Source organism: Pelobates fuscus, chromosome 11 (genome assembly GCF_036172605.1).
Source record: "Pelobates fuscus isolate aPelFus1 chromosome 11, aPelFus1.pri, whole genome shotgun sequence".
NCBI classification, from domain to species: domain Eukaryota; kingdom Metazoa; phylum Chordata; class Amphibia; order Anura; family Pelobatidae; genus Pelobates; species Pelobates fuscus.
In genome coordinates, this window is record NC_086327.1 from 71,565,054 (window position 1) to 71,582,297 (window position 17,244).

Consider the following 17,244-nt stretch of genomic DNA (forward strand, 5'->3'; position numbering starts at 1 on the left):
CAACTAAAGAAAAAACAAACAAACCTCAAAACAGATTCACAAATCAGTTCTGGTTGATGAATGCCTCATATGCCAAAGATCTAAATAACTTTAGTAGTTAACGCTAACACTAGGCCAGTGATTTCCAAACCAGTAATTACTGCCTCCCCACCAGTCCAAGATTTAGGGACTATCCTGTTTTGTTTTTGGTTTTTATCCAAAAACACTTTAGATATAACTGGGTAATCCCTAAATCGTGGACTGGTGAGAGGGGTAGGGGAGAAGACTGGTTTAGGAACCACTGCACTAGACCAACCCTAACCTTAACCCTCACTATCACTAACCCCAACTCAACATTAACCCTTACTGTAAACTAACTCTAACTCAGAGGAATTTCCCAATTCTCACAGTACAGAATGCTCTGTGTACGCCCTCTACTGTGCAATTGCTACATGAGTGGGAAATCTCCCTCTCATGCTGCTTCTCCAACATGCTTCCCTGGTGATCACACATTGATCGACGCTGGGCCAAACCCTGTGCTAATTGCAATCGAGAATCACGCTGGCTGAACGATCTTGCTCCGCTGCAGGGATTTAAAGGGATGTATGCCGAGTTCACTTAGAGTGCTGCATACAGCTCCTCTCTCAACCAGGGGCCACTGAATATGGCTTCAGGTGATAGTGGGGAGCCCCAGTTATTGATGCCATCCCACTCTGGAGGAGAGAGAGAGAGGACAACTAGGACATATATTGTATTACCCAGAAGAAATTAGTTACCCAGTAGGGATGTATGACAGTATCATCTGTATCAACTAAGCCTTTGGGCAGTGTAATGTTATTTGGCATTTCATTCTAGGTTTTGCAATCAAATCCCTCCATCTACTATAGGCAAAATTAGATAGTTATATAATAATGTATGTTGAAAAAAATCCTTGTTTTTTTTTGGTCAATCTTTATTTTATAGAGATGATAGCTTTAAACAGAGTGTTATCAGAGTTTGACAGTTTGGCACAGTAACGATTTACACAATTCTAGTATCCGTCACCTCCGGGTAATATCAACATGTCATTTTTGTTTTTTAAAGAAAGAAATACAAGTAATACAGGCTATGAACATGTCTTAACTGAGGACAAAACAGAATCTGTGATTTAAACTGAGCTAGGTAGACATGGATAATGCTAGGTCAAACCAACCCACAATGCAGAACACACAATAAAAGGCATGCAAACGACGAAGCTCAGCTCCCTACCTTTCCACAACTTGAGAAATGCACCAAAAAATCCCCAAACAACTGCAAACAATTTCCAGAATGGCTCCAAAACTCGATGCAAAAGCCGCTCCAACACCTCCACACTTGACGCCATGTGCTACCCACAGGCTCCTGCATGCAGGGGGCGGTGCTTTAAACCTCCCAGGTGCAATGCATCCTGGGGAAATTTGCTTTGTATTGCGACAAAAAAATTGTAAACCGAGGCATTATTTTAAATGGATTTTCATTTGGAAACCGAAAATTATGTTAACCGAGGTGTTTGTAAACCGAGGTCCTACTGTGTGTATATATGTATATATATATGTGTGTGTGTGTGTGTGTATATATATATATATATATATATATATATATAATCTCATTCCATACAATCACCCAATGATCAAATTAATGGGAATACAATGGTAAAATAATTAACATTAACGCTTGGACTCTAATACATAATTGGATTTTTATTCTAACCTGTTGATTTATCCTATTTTATCTTTAGATTTATTTTTATTTACGCATTTTAGGACGGCATTTTATAACAGTATTTTATTTAGGCTTTGTCAGTATTTCAATATATCATTTTACACACCACATACTCCTCAATTAATTTTTTTTTCCCCAGAGTTTATCGATTTCATTTTAAAATATACCATTGCCACTTTTTATTATTTTATCGATTTCATACTCTAAATGTTAGCTCCTGGATACTGCACTAACTTTTAGTAGTTTTTATATCAAGCTCCCAAAATCAGTCACGGTATTCAATAGACTGTCCTTTATGCCAAAGGCTGAGGGAGTAAATCAGATTAAAGCGATTATGTGATGGGAGAAGCCGAAAGTGTCAATGCCTGATGTAAGGAAGTACTTTTCCAGTGGGGAGAGAAATGCACACACTATTCAATTGGGAATACTCTCAGCAGGGTGCTTCCCAACCGAGGAGGGGCCAGGCTCCCAAATACATTCAGTCAATTTAAATAAAAATGTCTGGGCGCACCTGTTGGTTTCTCAAGCAATAAAAAGCCAAATAGGGAATAAACTTAGGCGTGGAAGGTAGTCCTGCAGTCTTTGGGATAACTATAAGGGATGAAGGCTGCTGTCCACTCAGCCATATGGTTCAATTCAGGGACCAAACTGGCATGTGTTCCACTTTGCATTATGCTTTCCAGCTATTTTTGCAAACCTATACCTTTTGGGTCTTGTCAGCCTGGTGCTTGTTCTGGTCTCAAAAAAGAAGTCTGTGTATGAGCACAAAGTAAGGTGCCAAATAGGCTTTGGAGAGACCAAACATGATAAAACTAACCACAGATTTAAATCAGAACCACGCACTTTGTACCATGGAGTTATTGGCCATGTATGTGTATTTTGTATATTCTCCTCAGCCTATTAAGAATATCCTCTCTCAGCCCATGAAGAATATCCTGAGTGAAGGCTCAGGATTTTCACCTTATCTGAGTCTGTTTTAATGAAATAATGGCACAGAACTTGTACACCACACAGTCCAAACCACACCCCTGATTGTATTTAACCCCTTAAGAACCAAACTTCTGGAATAAAAGGGAATCATGACATGTCACACATATCATGTGTCCTTAAGGGGTTAAAGAGCTACAACTGGAAAAATAATGATCTCCCCAATGAGTTCTGCAAAAAGAATAGAGAAAAACCCATCATTTAGTTTCTTATATTAGAACACCAGTACTAAAAACCTCTTAAATTGTAATATGCTAGATATGTTAATATAAAGTGACATAGGTTCACTTATTTTATGTAATCCTTTGTCTACAAGAGGTCTTGGAACGGAGTTTAAAATATTTTCTCCTATCTGTTTTTTAATTCTATTCATTTTTATTTCAGGCGTTGGTATACTGATGAATTTGAACAGGCACCAAAGAAAAAGGCATCCCATAGGTATGTAATGTTTGTCAATTTCAGATTACTGGAGGTTTTTTTATACAATCTTTTTTTAGCCAATTTTGGTTTATAGTCAAGAACAACACCAGAGGTAACATGGTCAAAAACCTTGGACTAATACAAGCCAACATATAAACTACCACATGTAAAGTAAAAGAAAAAAACAAAAATATATATATTTTTTACTTAAGTGCTATGTAGACAATGCCACACCTTAAATGTTTTAAGTCTACATAGCATTATGGCATGCATTATTTCTGAGTAGCCGTGCAGTAGAGAAAAAAGATGGAGGGATAGAGGTAAGAAAAAGAAAGGGAAAGTTTAAAGTATCAGGGGATATAAGCATAAATACCCCCTTACAACCCAATTACAGTCACATTGTGAGCCCCAGGTAAGCCTCAAAGCGTTAGGACCTTAAGACTCTCAAAAATAAATTGCATCTCCAGGAATCCATTAGTCTCCAGATACTTAGTAGATTGATCTGATAAAGTAGCAGTAAGTCCCTCCATTGAATGTCATCATCCCTAAAAGCGATGCCCTGTCTCCAAAGGGAAGGGATGAGCGACTTGGCTGCATGCAGTAGATGCATAGATGATCTTTTTTTTTTAATATAATTCTTTATTTTGTTGTGCACATTATTACAGACTATACCACAACAGCATTGGTCAGCACGGAAAATGAACATAGTGATATAATGGGATGGCAATCATAGTTATGGCACATTTTTTATAAACAGAAATATTTAGAAGAACCGGTATCTGAGAGGCTGTAGTTCACCACAATTGTCAGTGATGTGAACACTGGGACGATTAGCTAGACGTGTGATGAGCAGAATATGACTCTTGCTTAGGTTGGCTAGGCTTGTCTAGTTAAAGATGAGTGGAGATTTTACAGTTGAATACAGCCTCTCGGCAGAGTTAAAGAAAGAGAAAAAGCAATACAAATAGAAACATTTTCAGGCTAAACTGTCTAGTAAAACATAGTATCCGTGATGGCTCATAAAGGAAACATTTGGCAACTAGGTATGATATTCTCAGGATCAATGTGTTTACTGTTATAGACTCAGCCTTGGCAATGTTGCCCGATAGTCGAGCTATAGGAACTATTCTGATTGAGGTCTATGACAGGGTGAGAGATTTTAAAGGCTTTTGTTCCTGCCATGGCTTGGGTTGGTGGGGCGAGCTGTGGTTAGCATTCAATGATTTACCCCTCATCTTGGAATCTCACCAATCTATATGGGTGCATGAGACTGACCTTTTCATATGTAATAGCCTATGGGGGGAGAGGTGGCTAACAGTGTTAGTTTAAGCGGCCGGTAATCGGTGTGCTACCGGGGTAGCCCTAACCAAGGGAGCAGCAGAGGGGGGAGGAGCGACGACTCTGGAAGTTGATCATGGGTAATCGCTATGTTGTATAGCGAATATGGCTTAAAGGCCTGATGCATGAGAGCATGTGTAGCGGCACCCCGGTGTAGTAGGGGTTAACGCCGCTAAAAAGATATTCTTTCCCCCAAGTATGAAGTCGGCTGCAGCAAACACATCCCGAGAGAATAGGAATCAGCAATAAAATATCCCCTCCAAGCACGAGACGAGGCTCTGTGTTGAGGGTTAAAAGCAGGAATAAATCTTTATTTTCAATCAGGGCTTTTATGCCGTACAAAGCTCCTCCCCACATCCTGGGGAGATAATACATTTACAGTGGGAATCCCTCCCACTGTACATGGCATAATATTTTACCAGTTATTAACAGCTTTCATAACACACATAATATTTAACTAAAATACAATGTTCTTGGTGCACTAGCGAACGGGGAGCTAGGGGAACAATATATATAAAATTCACCTAGATCTGATGAGCCGTTCGCTAGATACACGTTCGTATCATTTACACGAAAACCACACTAAATAGACTGGATCTCTCTCGTGGATATGATGTCCCTTGTTCGGTACTTTGGACCTGTCGAACGGCATAGAAGTAGTTCACCGGAAAAGCATGAATTCACCGTGTGGAAAACTACATAGTGTTCGTCTATCAGTTCGTGCAGTTAAAATGGCCACGGCCCATTGTTCTCCCCACGTGTGTTCCTGCATTCGAATCCAGACCACCTAGTTGTCGGTCGGTAGTTTTGAAGTGGCTGCTTGTTAACTGAAGTGTGGAAAAGGTCAGTAGGTTAACAAGCAGCACACTCCTTTACTGGGTGGTCCGCCGTTCGACAGTTTGTTCGTTAGTTTATTCGTATAACGGATAGTTCCAGCAATAAACGAAATCCAGTAACTAACCGAAAAGGAACGCAATTCTCCAGGGCAATATCTCTCAGTACAAAGGGGTTTTTCACACGGCTCCCTCCTAGTGGTACACTGCGGCAGACTCGGCTTAATCCTTTTCGGATTAACTTGGGGATGACCGGAATTACTTGTCTGGAGAATTGTCAAGTTGCATGGACAACCCATCAGCGTTGCCGTTTTGCTTACCGGGCCTGTAGCTTGTTGTCCTTTACCGGTTTCAGCACCAATACTCTCTGCCCTACTTGGAAAAGTCGCTGTCGGGCACCCCTATCGTACCACCTCTTCTGTCGCCCCAGGGCCGCCTGGAGATTCTCTCTTACCAATAGAGAGAGTTGCTCCATGCGGTCCCGGAGTTCCAGAACGTATGGTACAATAGGTGTCCCCTCCTGCTCTGTCTCCCCCTCCCAGTGGTCCCTAATGAGATCAAGGGGGCCTCGCACCCTTCTCCCATATAACAACTCAAAGGGGGAAAATCCTGTAGATTCTTGGGGTACCTCACGGTAAGCGAATAACAAGTGGGGCAAGAATCTCTCCCAGTCTCTGCAACCGTCCGTAAAGGTCCTCAGCATTTGTTTGAGGGTACCGTTAAAGCGCTCACAGAGACCGTTAGTCTGGGGGTGGTAAGGGGAGCTCAACAGGGGTTTAATGTGACATACTTTCCATAACTGCTGTGTGATCGGAAAGGATCTCCTTAGGGAACCCCACTCTGGTGAATATTTTAACCAACGCATCGGCTACCGTTTCGGCCTCAATATTCGACAGAGCTACTGCTTCAGGGTACCTGGTCCCATAGTCCACTACGGTAAGAATGTATTTCTTACCGGACGGACTAGGTCTGGCTAGGGGACCTACAATGTCAACGGCGACTCTATAGAAGGGTTCCCCAATAATCGGCATCGACATTAACTTAGCCTTGGGGTGATCTCCTCTCTTTCCTACCCGTTGACATGTGTCGCATGTTCTGCAGTACTGTCGCACGTCCCTATTAAACCCTGGCCAGAAGAAATTCTGGGTGATCCTATGGGCTGTGCGACGCACTCCTAAATGTCCAGCTAGAGGTACATCATGCGCAATTCTCATGACTTCTTGCTGATACTTTTTGGGTAGCACTAGTTGCTTCCTAAGTAAATGGCCTCTACCCGCTGCGGGTTCCTGGGGGATCCTGTACAGCCTATCCCCCACCCACTCATAGGTTTCTCCATCTACTCCCGGTTCCTTTTTGTCAGCCCTATCCCTATATTTTCGTAGGGTGGGATCTTCCCGGGTCTCCCTCCCAAAGGTCTCAGGAGTATCCCAGTCTAAGGGGGTCTTTCTTAACGTCATAGTCAAAGGGTTGGTTCTTACCTGGGTCTCCGCAACAGGCTGGCCGATTCCAATGGCACGGGTTTGGGCACGGGTGGTGACTGGGAAAGCTCCAGCAGGGCCCTGCGGGGCAAATGCAGAGGGGCCAAATCTTTCCCCAATAGGACTTCTGCTGGTAATCCTTTCATCAGGCCCACATTTACCTGGCCAGCACCCACCCCCCAATCTAAATGCCCCCGGGCCGTGGGAAGGCGATGTACAGCACCCCCAGCAACTCTAACGGCCACAGTTTGTCCAGTGTGTTCTTTTTCCGGAACCAAGTCGTGCTGTATCAAAGTCAGTGTGGCACCAGTGTCTCTTAACCCACTGACAACTTGTCCATTTCCTCGGACGGTCTGTCGGTGGTGTTGACGGTTGTTTACGGCAGCTGCATACAGGGGGTTAGCTTCATTCAAAATTTCCCATTGTTCTTCCCCCATGGGTCGGGTTTCAACGCAGTGGGCCCCTTGGTTAAAGGGTCGGTTATTCCCCTCTGCTGGCTTCCTCCAGGAAGTTTGTCGGGCTGGATCCAGGGGGCATTTATCTCTCAGATGCCCCACTTGCTGGCACCGATGGCACCGACGGCGGTCAGTGGTGTTGTGCTGGGTGAAGCGGGATGGGCTATTGTAGGTAGCAGGGTTAATAGGGGTGGTTGTAGCAGCAGCTGTTGGACGGCTCTCTATTCGTGGGGCTGCCGTTTGGATGGAAAGATCTGGCTTGCGGGCATCGGCATACTCATCTGCCAGACGGGCAGCCTCTGGTAGGGTGAGGGGTCTCCTATCCCTGATCCACTCCCGAATCTCCTTATCCACTTTCTCGTAAAAGTGCTCCAACAAAAACAGTTGCAATACATCCTCTGCGGTGGTAGCTTGGCACCCATCCACCCAGTGGGTAGCTGTGCGTTGTAAACGGCATGCCCACTCGGTATAGGAATCACTGGTCTGTTTTTTAGATTCCCTAAAGCGTCTGCGGTATGCTTCAGGGGTTACAGCATAACGGGACAATAAAGCTTCTTCAACCAACACATAATCTCCCACTTCGTTATCTGGGATTGCCCGGAAAGCATCACTGGCTTGCCCGGATAACTTGCCAGATAGGATTTTAACCCACTCCTCAGGAGGTAACTTATGTAGGGCACATTGACGCTCAAAATCAGCCAGGTACTGGTCAATCTCCCCCTCTGCTTCCACAAAACTTTTAAAAGCAGCAAAGTGTACCTTTCTCTTTTCCTCTTGATTTTGGAAGTTCCCAGCCGTTGTAATATCCCTGGCTGGAGTCCGGCGCCGGTTTGCATCAACTGCTGCTATCATCTGGGTAACGATTTTAGTTGAGGGATTCGGTCCGTAATGAGCCAACCTTACCCTCACATCATGATCAAATAACTCATCTTCGGGAGTTCTGATCAATGGGGTCTCTGGTTCGGCATTCAGTTCGACACTCTGTTCACCATTTTGTTCGGCTAAATCCTGCCAGAATGTCCCTTTTCTTTTTGTTGCTAGCCGAACGACCACGGCTCTCCAACAGGTCTTTATGCGTAGATCGTTTTAGCCTTCCATAATAGGCTTCCATGCTGATAGCTCTCGGTAGCTGTCCTTCTGGGGTGAAAGAACAATCCCGCCGCTGCCACCAATTGTAGCGGCACTCCGGTGTAGTAGGGGTTAACGCCGCTAAAAATATATTCTTTCCCCCAAGTATGAAGTCGGCTGCAGCAAACACATCCCGAGAGAATAGGAATCAGCAATAAAATATCCCCTCCAAGCACGAGACGAGGCTCTGTGTTGAGGGTTAAAAGCAGGAATAAATCTTTATTTTCAATCAGGGCTTTTATGCCGTACAAAGCTCCTCCCCACATCCTGGGGAGATAATACATTTACAGTGGGAATCCCTCCCACTGTACATGGCATAATATTTTACCAGTTATTAACAGCTTTCATAACACACATAATATTTAACTAAAATACAATGTTCTTGGTGCACTAGCGAACGGGGAGCTAGGGGAACAATATATATAAAATTCACCTAGATCTGATGAGCCGTTCGCAAGATACACGTTTGTATCATTTACACGAAAACCACACCAAAAAGACTGGATCTCTCTCGTGGATATGATGTCCCTTGTTCGGTACTTTGGACCTGTCGAACGGCATAGAAGTAGTTCACCGGAAAAGCATGAATTCACCGTGTGGAAAACTACATAGTGTTCGTCTATCAGTTTGTGCAGTTAAAATGGCCGCGGCCCATTGTTCTCCCCACGTGTGTTCGTGCATTCGAATCCAGACCACCTAGTTGTCGGTCGGTAGTTTTGAAGTGGCTGCTTGTTAACTGAAGTGTGGAAAAGGTCAGTAGGTTAACAAGTAGCACACTCCTTTACTGGGTGGTCCGCCGTTCGACAGTTTGTTCGTTAGTTCATTCGTATAACGGATAGTTCCAGCAATAAACGAAATCCAGTAACTAAACGAAAAGGAACGCAATTCTCCAGGGAAATATCTCTCAGTACAAAGGGGTTTGTCACAGCATGGCCTTAGATTACGGAGGGTGGCTCAGACGCCTTGGGGCCACAGTAAAATGGGTCATCAGTGGAAAATAAAATAGCGGCAAAGGGGGGAGAACAAGAAGCAACAAAAGAAATTAACAAACTGATGAATATGTATTCTTAAGTGACGGAGTCCCATCCCCTATTAGGGACAAAAGGTATCAGTTTCAGATGTCCCAAGTATGGCTGGGTGTAGGACCCCAGTACTCTTGGGTTGAAGCGGTCAGTCCAAGAGTTGTCAGGAACCCTGTAGCTTTGTTGGTGACGTGGCTTTGTGTGTCTTCTCCGCCAGGTTTGGCACTAGAGCCAGACCAACTGTATAGGAAGCCTGCTTTGAGCAGCTTTTGTTTAATGGGTCACATGGATTGTCTCCATTGTAGAGTGGAGCGGGTGAGGTCTTGATAGAAGGATAAGTTATGGGTTTCAAAGTCCTGAGGAGCTTTGTCATGAAGGGCTCTTAGCAGCTTGTGTTTGTCAGCAAGAGATTAAAAGAGGACTGACATCTCTGGATGAGTCAGCTGGGGCTCACGGTGACCTGGCGATTTGGTATACTCCATCTATGATTAGTGATTTTGCAAGCTTTGTGGGGAGCACCGATGCCAGTAATCTTCTCACCAAGTGTGGGAGTTCTTCGGAGCCCACAGTGTCTGCTACCCCTCTGATTTTCTTCCTCCGGTGCATGTTTTCAAGAAAATCCACTTTCAGGTTGGTGTTATCCTGGGTAGTTTGTAGATTGTGCACTTTTTTCCCCCAGAACCGCCAAGTTTTGTTTGAGTTCCAAAACCTCATCCTGGCCTGTACTCTGTCCCTGACCGCTTGAACTTCCACCATTACAAGCGCTATATCAGCGTCAAATAGCTTTATAATTCGCTTGTAGAGGTTTGTTATGTCGTCCTTGGTGGCTAGGTTGGATATCTGTATGTTCAGGGAGAGTGTCTTTAGGTCCTTCGGGAGGTACACTGGCCTCGTCATCCGATGGGTCTTTGGAGGCCTCCCTTGTAATCGGCTCCGCTGCCTTCGACTTTTGAGCAGCTTGAGATGTTGCCAGCTGTTTTGGCTTTGTGCGGCCTATCTCGAACCAGTCTGGATATGTCTCACAAGGCGGAAGGTATAGGGCCGAGTCGGCGAGCTAGGCCTATGGCCTAGGGCTCTTTTGGGTCCTGTGGGATGTGGCATGCAGCCTAAATAAGAAGGGCATCAGCGTGTGCTAAGGGAGTTTCTCCAAGTAGGTAGAGTTCTTTTGGTGGTCTATGGGTATGTACTAGATTGAAGGTTGTGGGCCCGAAGCGATGTGAAATAGTGTCTCAATTACATGGTCTTTTTATATTGAGATATGGGCAGTTTAGTATTCGGAAGAAGCATATCTGCCTGGTGAATTCATACCCCCCCCTTCACCGACCTGGATTAAGGGTTCATATACGTTCTTCCAAAAGGGATTCAGAATAGAGCAGTCCCACCACATATAAAGCATGGTACCGAACCTTACTTGGCCTCTCCAGCATGCTTAGAACAAAAAATACGAAGTCGGGATGAAGTTAAATGGCGTCTTGATAAGACTTTGTAATTGGTTTGTTGAAATTTAGTGAAGAGAGAGCTTTGGTGAGAGAGTATCATGATCTTTGATAACTGTACATCTGAGAAAGTTCTACCCAATCCGCCCCCTCCCCCCCATTGCACTGACAATACTAATATACTAATACATATACTAAAACAGGTACAGCTCATGGAGACATATTAGTAGGTGCCAAGCAAGTGTGCTCCTGAAAACGTGTTACAGAAAAGTGTTAAAGGAGTAATTTATTCAGGAAGCTAAATGTTTTTGAAGTGTTCATTTAAAACCATGGGGTTTGCTTTTTCCATACTGCGCTCCCAAAGTAATAGAATAATGCAGCAAAACAGAAAAAGGTTGTGACAATTGTGAACAAATGTGTTTAAAATAATAGAACACTAAAACAGATCAACAAAAAACAAGTAGCTAATATAAAAGTCCAAAGTAAACTTGCAACAGTAGCAGCCAAATCCCATAGAGGAGTCTTTTAGTCCTTTTCTATAGGGATACCGGATCTAAAGTTTCTTGGGAAAACAAAGAAGAAAACCTATAGTGCAATATGTTCCAATATGTTGTGATACTTTTAAAGTGGAAGTCTTATTTGGTCCTACTCACGTTTTATAGAGCTAAAACCAGCTCTAGTAGGATGGGCGTACAGTGGTATAATCCCCACTTGTAGTATACGTGTAGTAGTGTAGTCAGCAGTGCCGTTTTCACAGCGGTATAGCGACCATGAGCCCAAAATGACAAAAAATGACAACAATAGTGCTCACTGTCTACACCAAACCAGGAGTAATAAATAAATGTAATCACATTTAATTGTGCAGACACTCCACTCAATGAATAAGGTATGAGTATAGTATAATCCCCATCTAGGATTCTTTAGTCAGATCCTCTCTGGAGTGATGAACAGGATGCCAGGCAAAAATAAAAAGGAAAATGGCACAATCACAGTATAAAAAGTAGCCAAAATCGCTTTAATTAAAATGCTTTAAAAATACATCAGAGAATAAACAAAAAAAGAAAAAAAATGGCATTCTACCTGTGTATGATTTACTGAGAAGATTATAGGCTTAAAAAGTAACTTTTAATAAATATATCTAAAATAAAAATATATTAAAGAAAAATAATAATAATATGAACAACAGGAGTGGGTGGAGACTATACAGCGAGTAAAACTCTGACTACTTATACAAGCTGTAAAAGTGTATACATAATAACACTAATGCTGAAGCAATACTGTTTTGCTACAATATATTATATAACATCAGTGTATTCCCAAGTAATAGAAGTGATACTGTATTATATGTCACTAATAGCTGTAACAAGAGGGGGGAGATAAGACGACTGCTAAACCAGTGCTGTCAATAGTTAAAAGATTTATGGATAAGTAAATCCCTACATGATAGTACAACTACCAACGACATGGGTTAGCTCCACATACAATAATTGATAATGTTCCATGGTGCTTAACCTCAGAAAGATCAAAGATAATGGTTCAGCTAAGACAGATTTCTGACAGACGGCGATTAGCCAGTTAAATATCACAAAAGCTGCCTAGATCATAGCATCGTATTGATAATAAATAAAGGTTGCTGTCAAGCAGTAAAGTGTAAAATAAGGGGTTGCTGACCTGGCTCAGTTTTTTCTGCAAGATACCTAGCAGTATATTCTAGTGTAACAACGGCTGCCTGCACTGAGTTATCTTATGCTTGACCACAGTGGAGCACAAAGTAGTAGCTCACCTGTGAAGGACTGCTGACAGGCAGCAGTTAACCGGTTAAAAGTCACACAAGTTGCCTAAGTGCTAGCTGCATCTAAATAATAGGTCAAAGTATAAAGAGAGGGTTTACAAACAGTTTTAAACAGGTTGCCTAGGTAGTAGAAAATATACAGACAGTGACAGAGGAAGGCGTATAGAATAAAGATTCCTGAATATTCCTGATACTGCTAGGTATCATACTTGCAGAAAAAACGGAGCCAGGTCAACAACCCCTTATTTTACACTTTACTGCTTGACAGCAACCTTTATTTATTATCAATACGCTGCTATGATCTAGGCAGATTTTGTGATATTTAACTGGCTAATCGCCGTCTGTCAGAAATCTGTCTTAGCTGAACCATTATCTTTGATCTTTCTGAGGTTAAGCACCATGGAACATTATCAATTATTGTATGTGGAGCTAACCCATGTCGTTAGTTGTACTATCATGTAGGGATTTACTTATCCATAAATCTTTTAACTATTGACAGCACTGGTTTAGCAGTCGTCTTCTCTCCCCCTCTTGTTACAGCTATTAGTGATATATAATACAGTATCACGTCTATTACTTGGGAATACACTGATGTTATATAATATATTGTAGCAAAACAGTATTGCTTCACATTAGTGTTATTATGTATACACTTTTACAGCTTGTATAAGTAGTCAGAGTTTTACTCGCTGTAATAGTCTCCAACCACTCCTGTTGTTCATATTATTATTATTATTCTTTAATATATTTTTATTTTAGATTTATTTATTAAAAGTTACTTTTTAAGCCTATAATCTTCTCAGTAAATCATACACAGGTAGAATGGCATTTTTTTCTTTTTTTGTTTATTCTCTGATATTCATCATTTAGGGGTTACCCCCCTTTTTTGTGCCCTCTACCTTGTAATATCAAAATTTTGGCCCTAGGTTAATTCTTTTCATTTTTTTTTTCGTATAATAGCTTTAAAAATACATGTTTCACCACATAGGTCTTTTATTCCACGAAAAGATTAATTCTACCTAGTTTCGGTTTTCGGTTCCAGAGGAGTGTCAAAAGGGCAAAAGAAAGATAGGGGAATTGTAAGGGGAAGAAAATATAACATTTTGGGGATAACAGCCATTTTAATTGAATTAAGTCTACCTAACCTTGATAATTCTAGACTACATCACCTTTCAATTTCTTCTTTTTATTTGGGCCAAAATGTCTCCAGGTTATAACTATGCGTCTTAGACAGGTTCTTGCATAGGTTTATGCCTAAATATGAAATGTAAGAATCCCTCAAGTCGTTTTATTTTTAAGAATATCTTGTTTGAACCATGGAACAAAAAAAGAGCTTGGGTTTTATTTGTATTTAAATTGTAGCATGATATTTCGCAAAAGTAATGCAATATAGACAGCGGTGTAACTGAAGGGTGGGGAGCCTTCTTATTCTCTCTTTTTGTGTCTTTCCTTTTCTGGTCTGTGGTTATTCTGTTCCTACATTCAGCTTTCTAGGAGTTCAGAGCGGTTTGCTATCCTCTCCCAGTTTTTACTCTTTCCCTGAGTTTTCCTGTGCGGTTTCTTTAAAGGACCACTATAGGCACCCAGACCACTTCAGCCTAATGAAGTGGTCTGGGTGCAAGGTCCAGCTAGGTTTAACCCTTTTTGCAGTAAACATAGCAGTTTCAGAGAAACTGCTATGTTTACCAAGGGTTAAGCCAGCCTCTAGTGGCTGTCTCATTGACAGCTGCTAGAGGCGCTTCCGCGCTTTTCACTGTGATTTTCACAGTGAGAAGACGCCAGCGTCCATAGGAAAGCATTGAGAATGCTTTCCTGTGGACTGGCTGAATGCACGCGCAGCTCTTGCCGCGCATGCGCATTCAGCCGATGACGGAAGAAGAGGGAGAGTCCTAGCGCCGAGGGAGCCCGGTGCTGGAAAAAAGGTAAGGGATTAACCCCTTCCTCCCCCCTCAGCGCCACGGGAGTGGGACCCTGAGGGTGGGGCACCCTGAGGGCACTATAGTGCCAGGAAAAAGAGTATGTTTTCCTGGCACTATAGTGGTCCTTTAAAACCCCGTTTTAAAATGGCACCACCGGCTCTTTCAATAAAGCACAAGTCACGTGCTTCCAGAACGCCCATCTGAGCATGCTCATTATGACTTAAAATAGCCATTGCATTTTCAATTTTGCTAGGAAATTTAAAGACACGGCAAGGCTTTCAGCGTTCTTTTAGGATTGGAGTTTTTGAGCTGCCTAGGTGTTCCTTTTGTGCCCCTAAGGTATTTGATGTAGTTTTGTTTTCTTACATAGGTTTTACACTGAACAGCCACCACATTAAAACCACCTGCCTAATATTGTATAGGCCCCTCACATTCTGCCAAAATGGCTCTGTTGCATTTCCTGTGGTATCTACCATCAAGACATTAGCAAGATGTGAGGTGGGCCTCCATGGATTGCATTTGTTGTTCCAGTACAATTGGGTTGAGATCTTGGAAATATTTGAGGCCAAGGCAACACTTTGAACTCTTTGTCATGTTCCTCAAACCATTCCTGAGCAATTTTTGTGGTGTGGCAGGGTTCATTATCCTGCTGAAAAACACCACTGTAACCCGGAAACACCGTTGCCATAAATGGGTGTAAGTAGTCTGCAACAATCTTAAGGTAGTTGGTACGTGTCAAAGTAACATCCACCGGAATGCCAGGACTCAAGGTGCCCCAGAAGAACATTGCCGAGAGCTTAACACTGCCTCCGCCGGCCCTCATTTTTCCAATAGTGCATCCTGTTGCCATCCCTTCCCAAGGTAAATGGGGAAGAAGGTACATACAGCCATAAAACATCTTATTTAAGCAGAATGGAACAAACCTGAAAAGTGATTCTCTATGGGGAATGTTCCAAGAGTTTATCTATTTGCAAATCATGAAATTCAATGGCAAAAATTGACGCAGGAGTCATAAGGATTGTTAAGAGAACCACTCTCCCTATAAATAGCATTGCATTTAATTGGAAACCTACGGGGAAAAGACTAGATTCCGATCTGGTAAAAACCTGGTGATTTGGTACAGGCCTTCATCCAGCAGTTGCTTTATCCAGCAGTGGTCTAGAGCCCTGAAAGTCTGGGTGGATAATCAGGAAGAGGACATAGCTAGCGGAGTTTGCAGATAATTTGTAGACAAGGCAATACAAAAAGCAGCAGATGGAAAGAAGGCTTTTCTCCCTCTCAACAGGAGATCCTTGAATTTATCCTGCAAAAACAGACATAACAGGGACCAGGCCTTCAGGGAAAGTATGTTATACAAGCCTGGAAGAGAGTTCTCCAAATCAAATCTGAGGAGATCACAGAGGAACGCGAGGGAGAGGTTTTAAATAGCCCTCAATTAATTTGCTGGGCAACAGGCCCAAGCGGGCTACGTGGGATGTTGTTTAAAGTATATTTATCCAGTTTTGGCCTAAAGTATTAGTTGGATTCTGAGCATAAAAAGAAAAGGGTACAGACTAGAATTCGAAGAAGCCCCTACATATGGGTAATTCTGAATTTCTGCAATATCTCCAGGCATCAACGATAAAGCCATGCCAACCTGTCTCCAGAAAATGTTACTTCAATGAGTAATAGAAGTACTTCAAAAGATTTGCACTCCAGTTTTTTGTTTTTTTTTTAGCCCTGAAGCTTTTCGGGAAGTGGGGAGTAATTTTGTAGCTAAAAAGATTACATTTTATCCTGTAGAGGAGATCATTAAAGATTGAGTATATTTAGACCATAAAGCGAGTAAACTACAAGGAGACTGGCTGACTTCCATAAACTTGAAGAAAGTTCTGAAATTCCTGTTCAGAATCATCTGAAGTTCCTTTGTTGTTTTTTGTTCAAGGAAGACATTTTCTGGGTCTCCCATTTGGACTGAGCCTGACCCTGAGAACATTTTCAGACGTCTTGGTATCTGTGATTGCAGTCCTCGGGAAACTAGGCATTCAAGTGTTTCATTATTTGGATGACATGCTGATAGTTTCACAGAATTGGTAAACATCCTACAGGCACACATGGAAGGTCGCTCAAGTACTAACAGAATTCGGATGTATAATGAACTTGGAGAGCTGCATTATTCCCTCAAAGAGTCATGGTAACAAGAAAATGTGTTTTTCAGGGTTCCTTTGCCTCATCTATTGTTTTTTATAAAGTGAGCTCATTGGCATTTAAGACCCGTGCAAGGAAACTTTCTGAGACAGTTCATCAAGAAAGCTCTAGATTGGAACCAGTGGATTATTATTAAACAGGAACTCAAACTGAGTCTAGGATTGTGGATACAAATGAATAACTTGAGCATAGGTTTTCCTCTGGTAGTACTGATGTGAGAGATTCTTACTACAGACGCAAGCTCCAAAGGTTGGGGAACACACTTACTGATTTCTTAACCAGCATCTTCATTTTAACATCTTTGAGTTAAAAGTGCTTTACAAGGCCCTGCTTTTTTTGATTTGTCATCTACAGAACAAGTGCACCCACATAAAGAAGGACAACAGGTCAGCAGCAGCATCCTACCTCAATCATCAGGGAGAAACAAAGAGCAGAAGTATACTGTTCAAATATCAGCCCATAGTTGTTTGGGCACAGGCTCATTTTTAGGGACTGAATGCAGTGTGCACCTACCGGTAAATGAAAATCCC

General features: G+C 42.4%; 1 protein-coding gene across 1 annotated transcript in view; it reads left to right on the forward strand.

The window, feature by feature from the left end:
• REXO2 (RNA exonuclease 2) overlaps positions 1–17,244 on the forward strand; it is a 139,295-nt gene that overhangs the window by 110,813 nt on the left and 11,238 nt on the right. Inside the window, 1 exon segment of the mRNA XM_063437082.1 lies at positions 3,091–3,144. Coding sequence (XP_063293152.1) covers positions 3,091–3,144 — 54 coding nt within the window.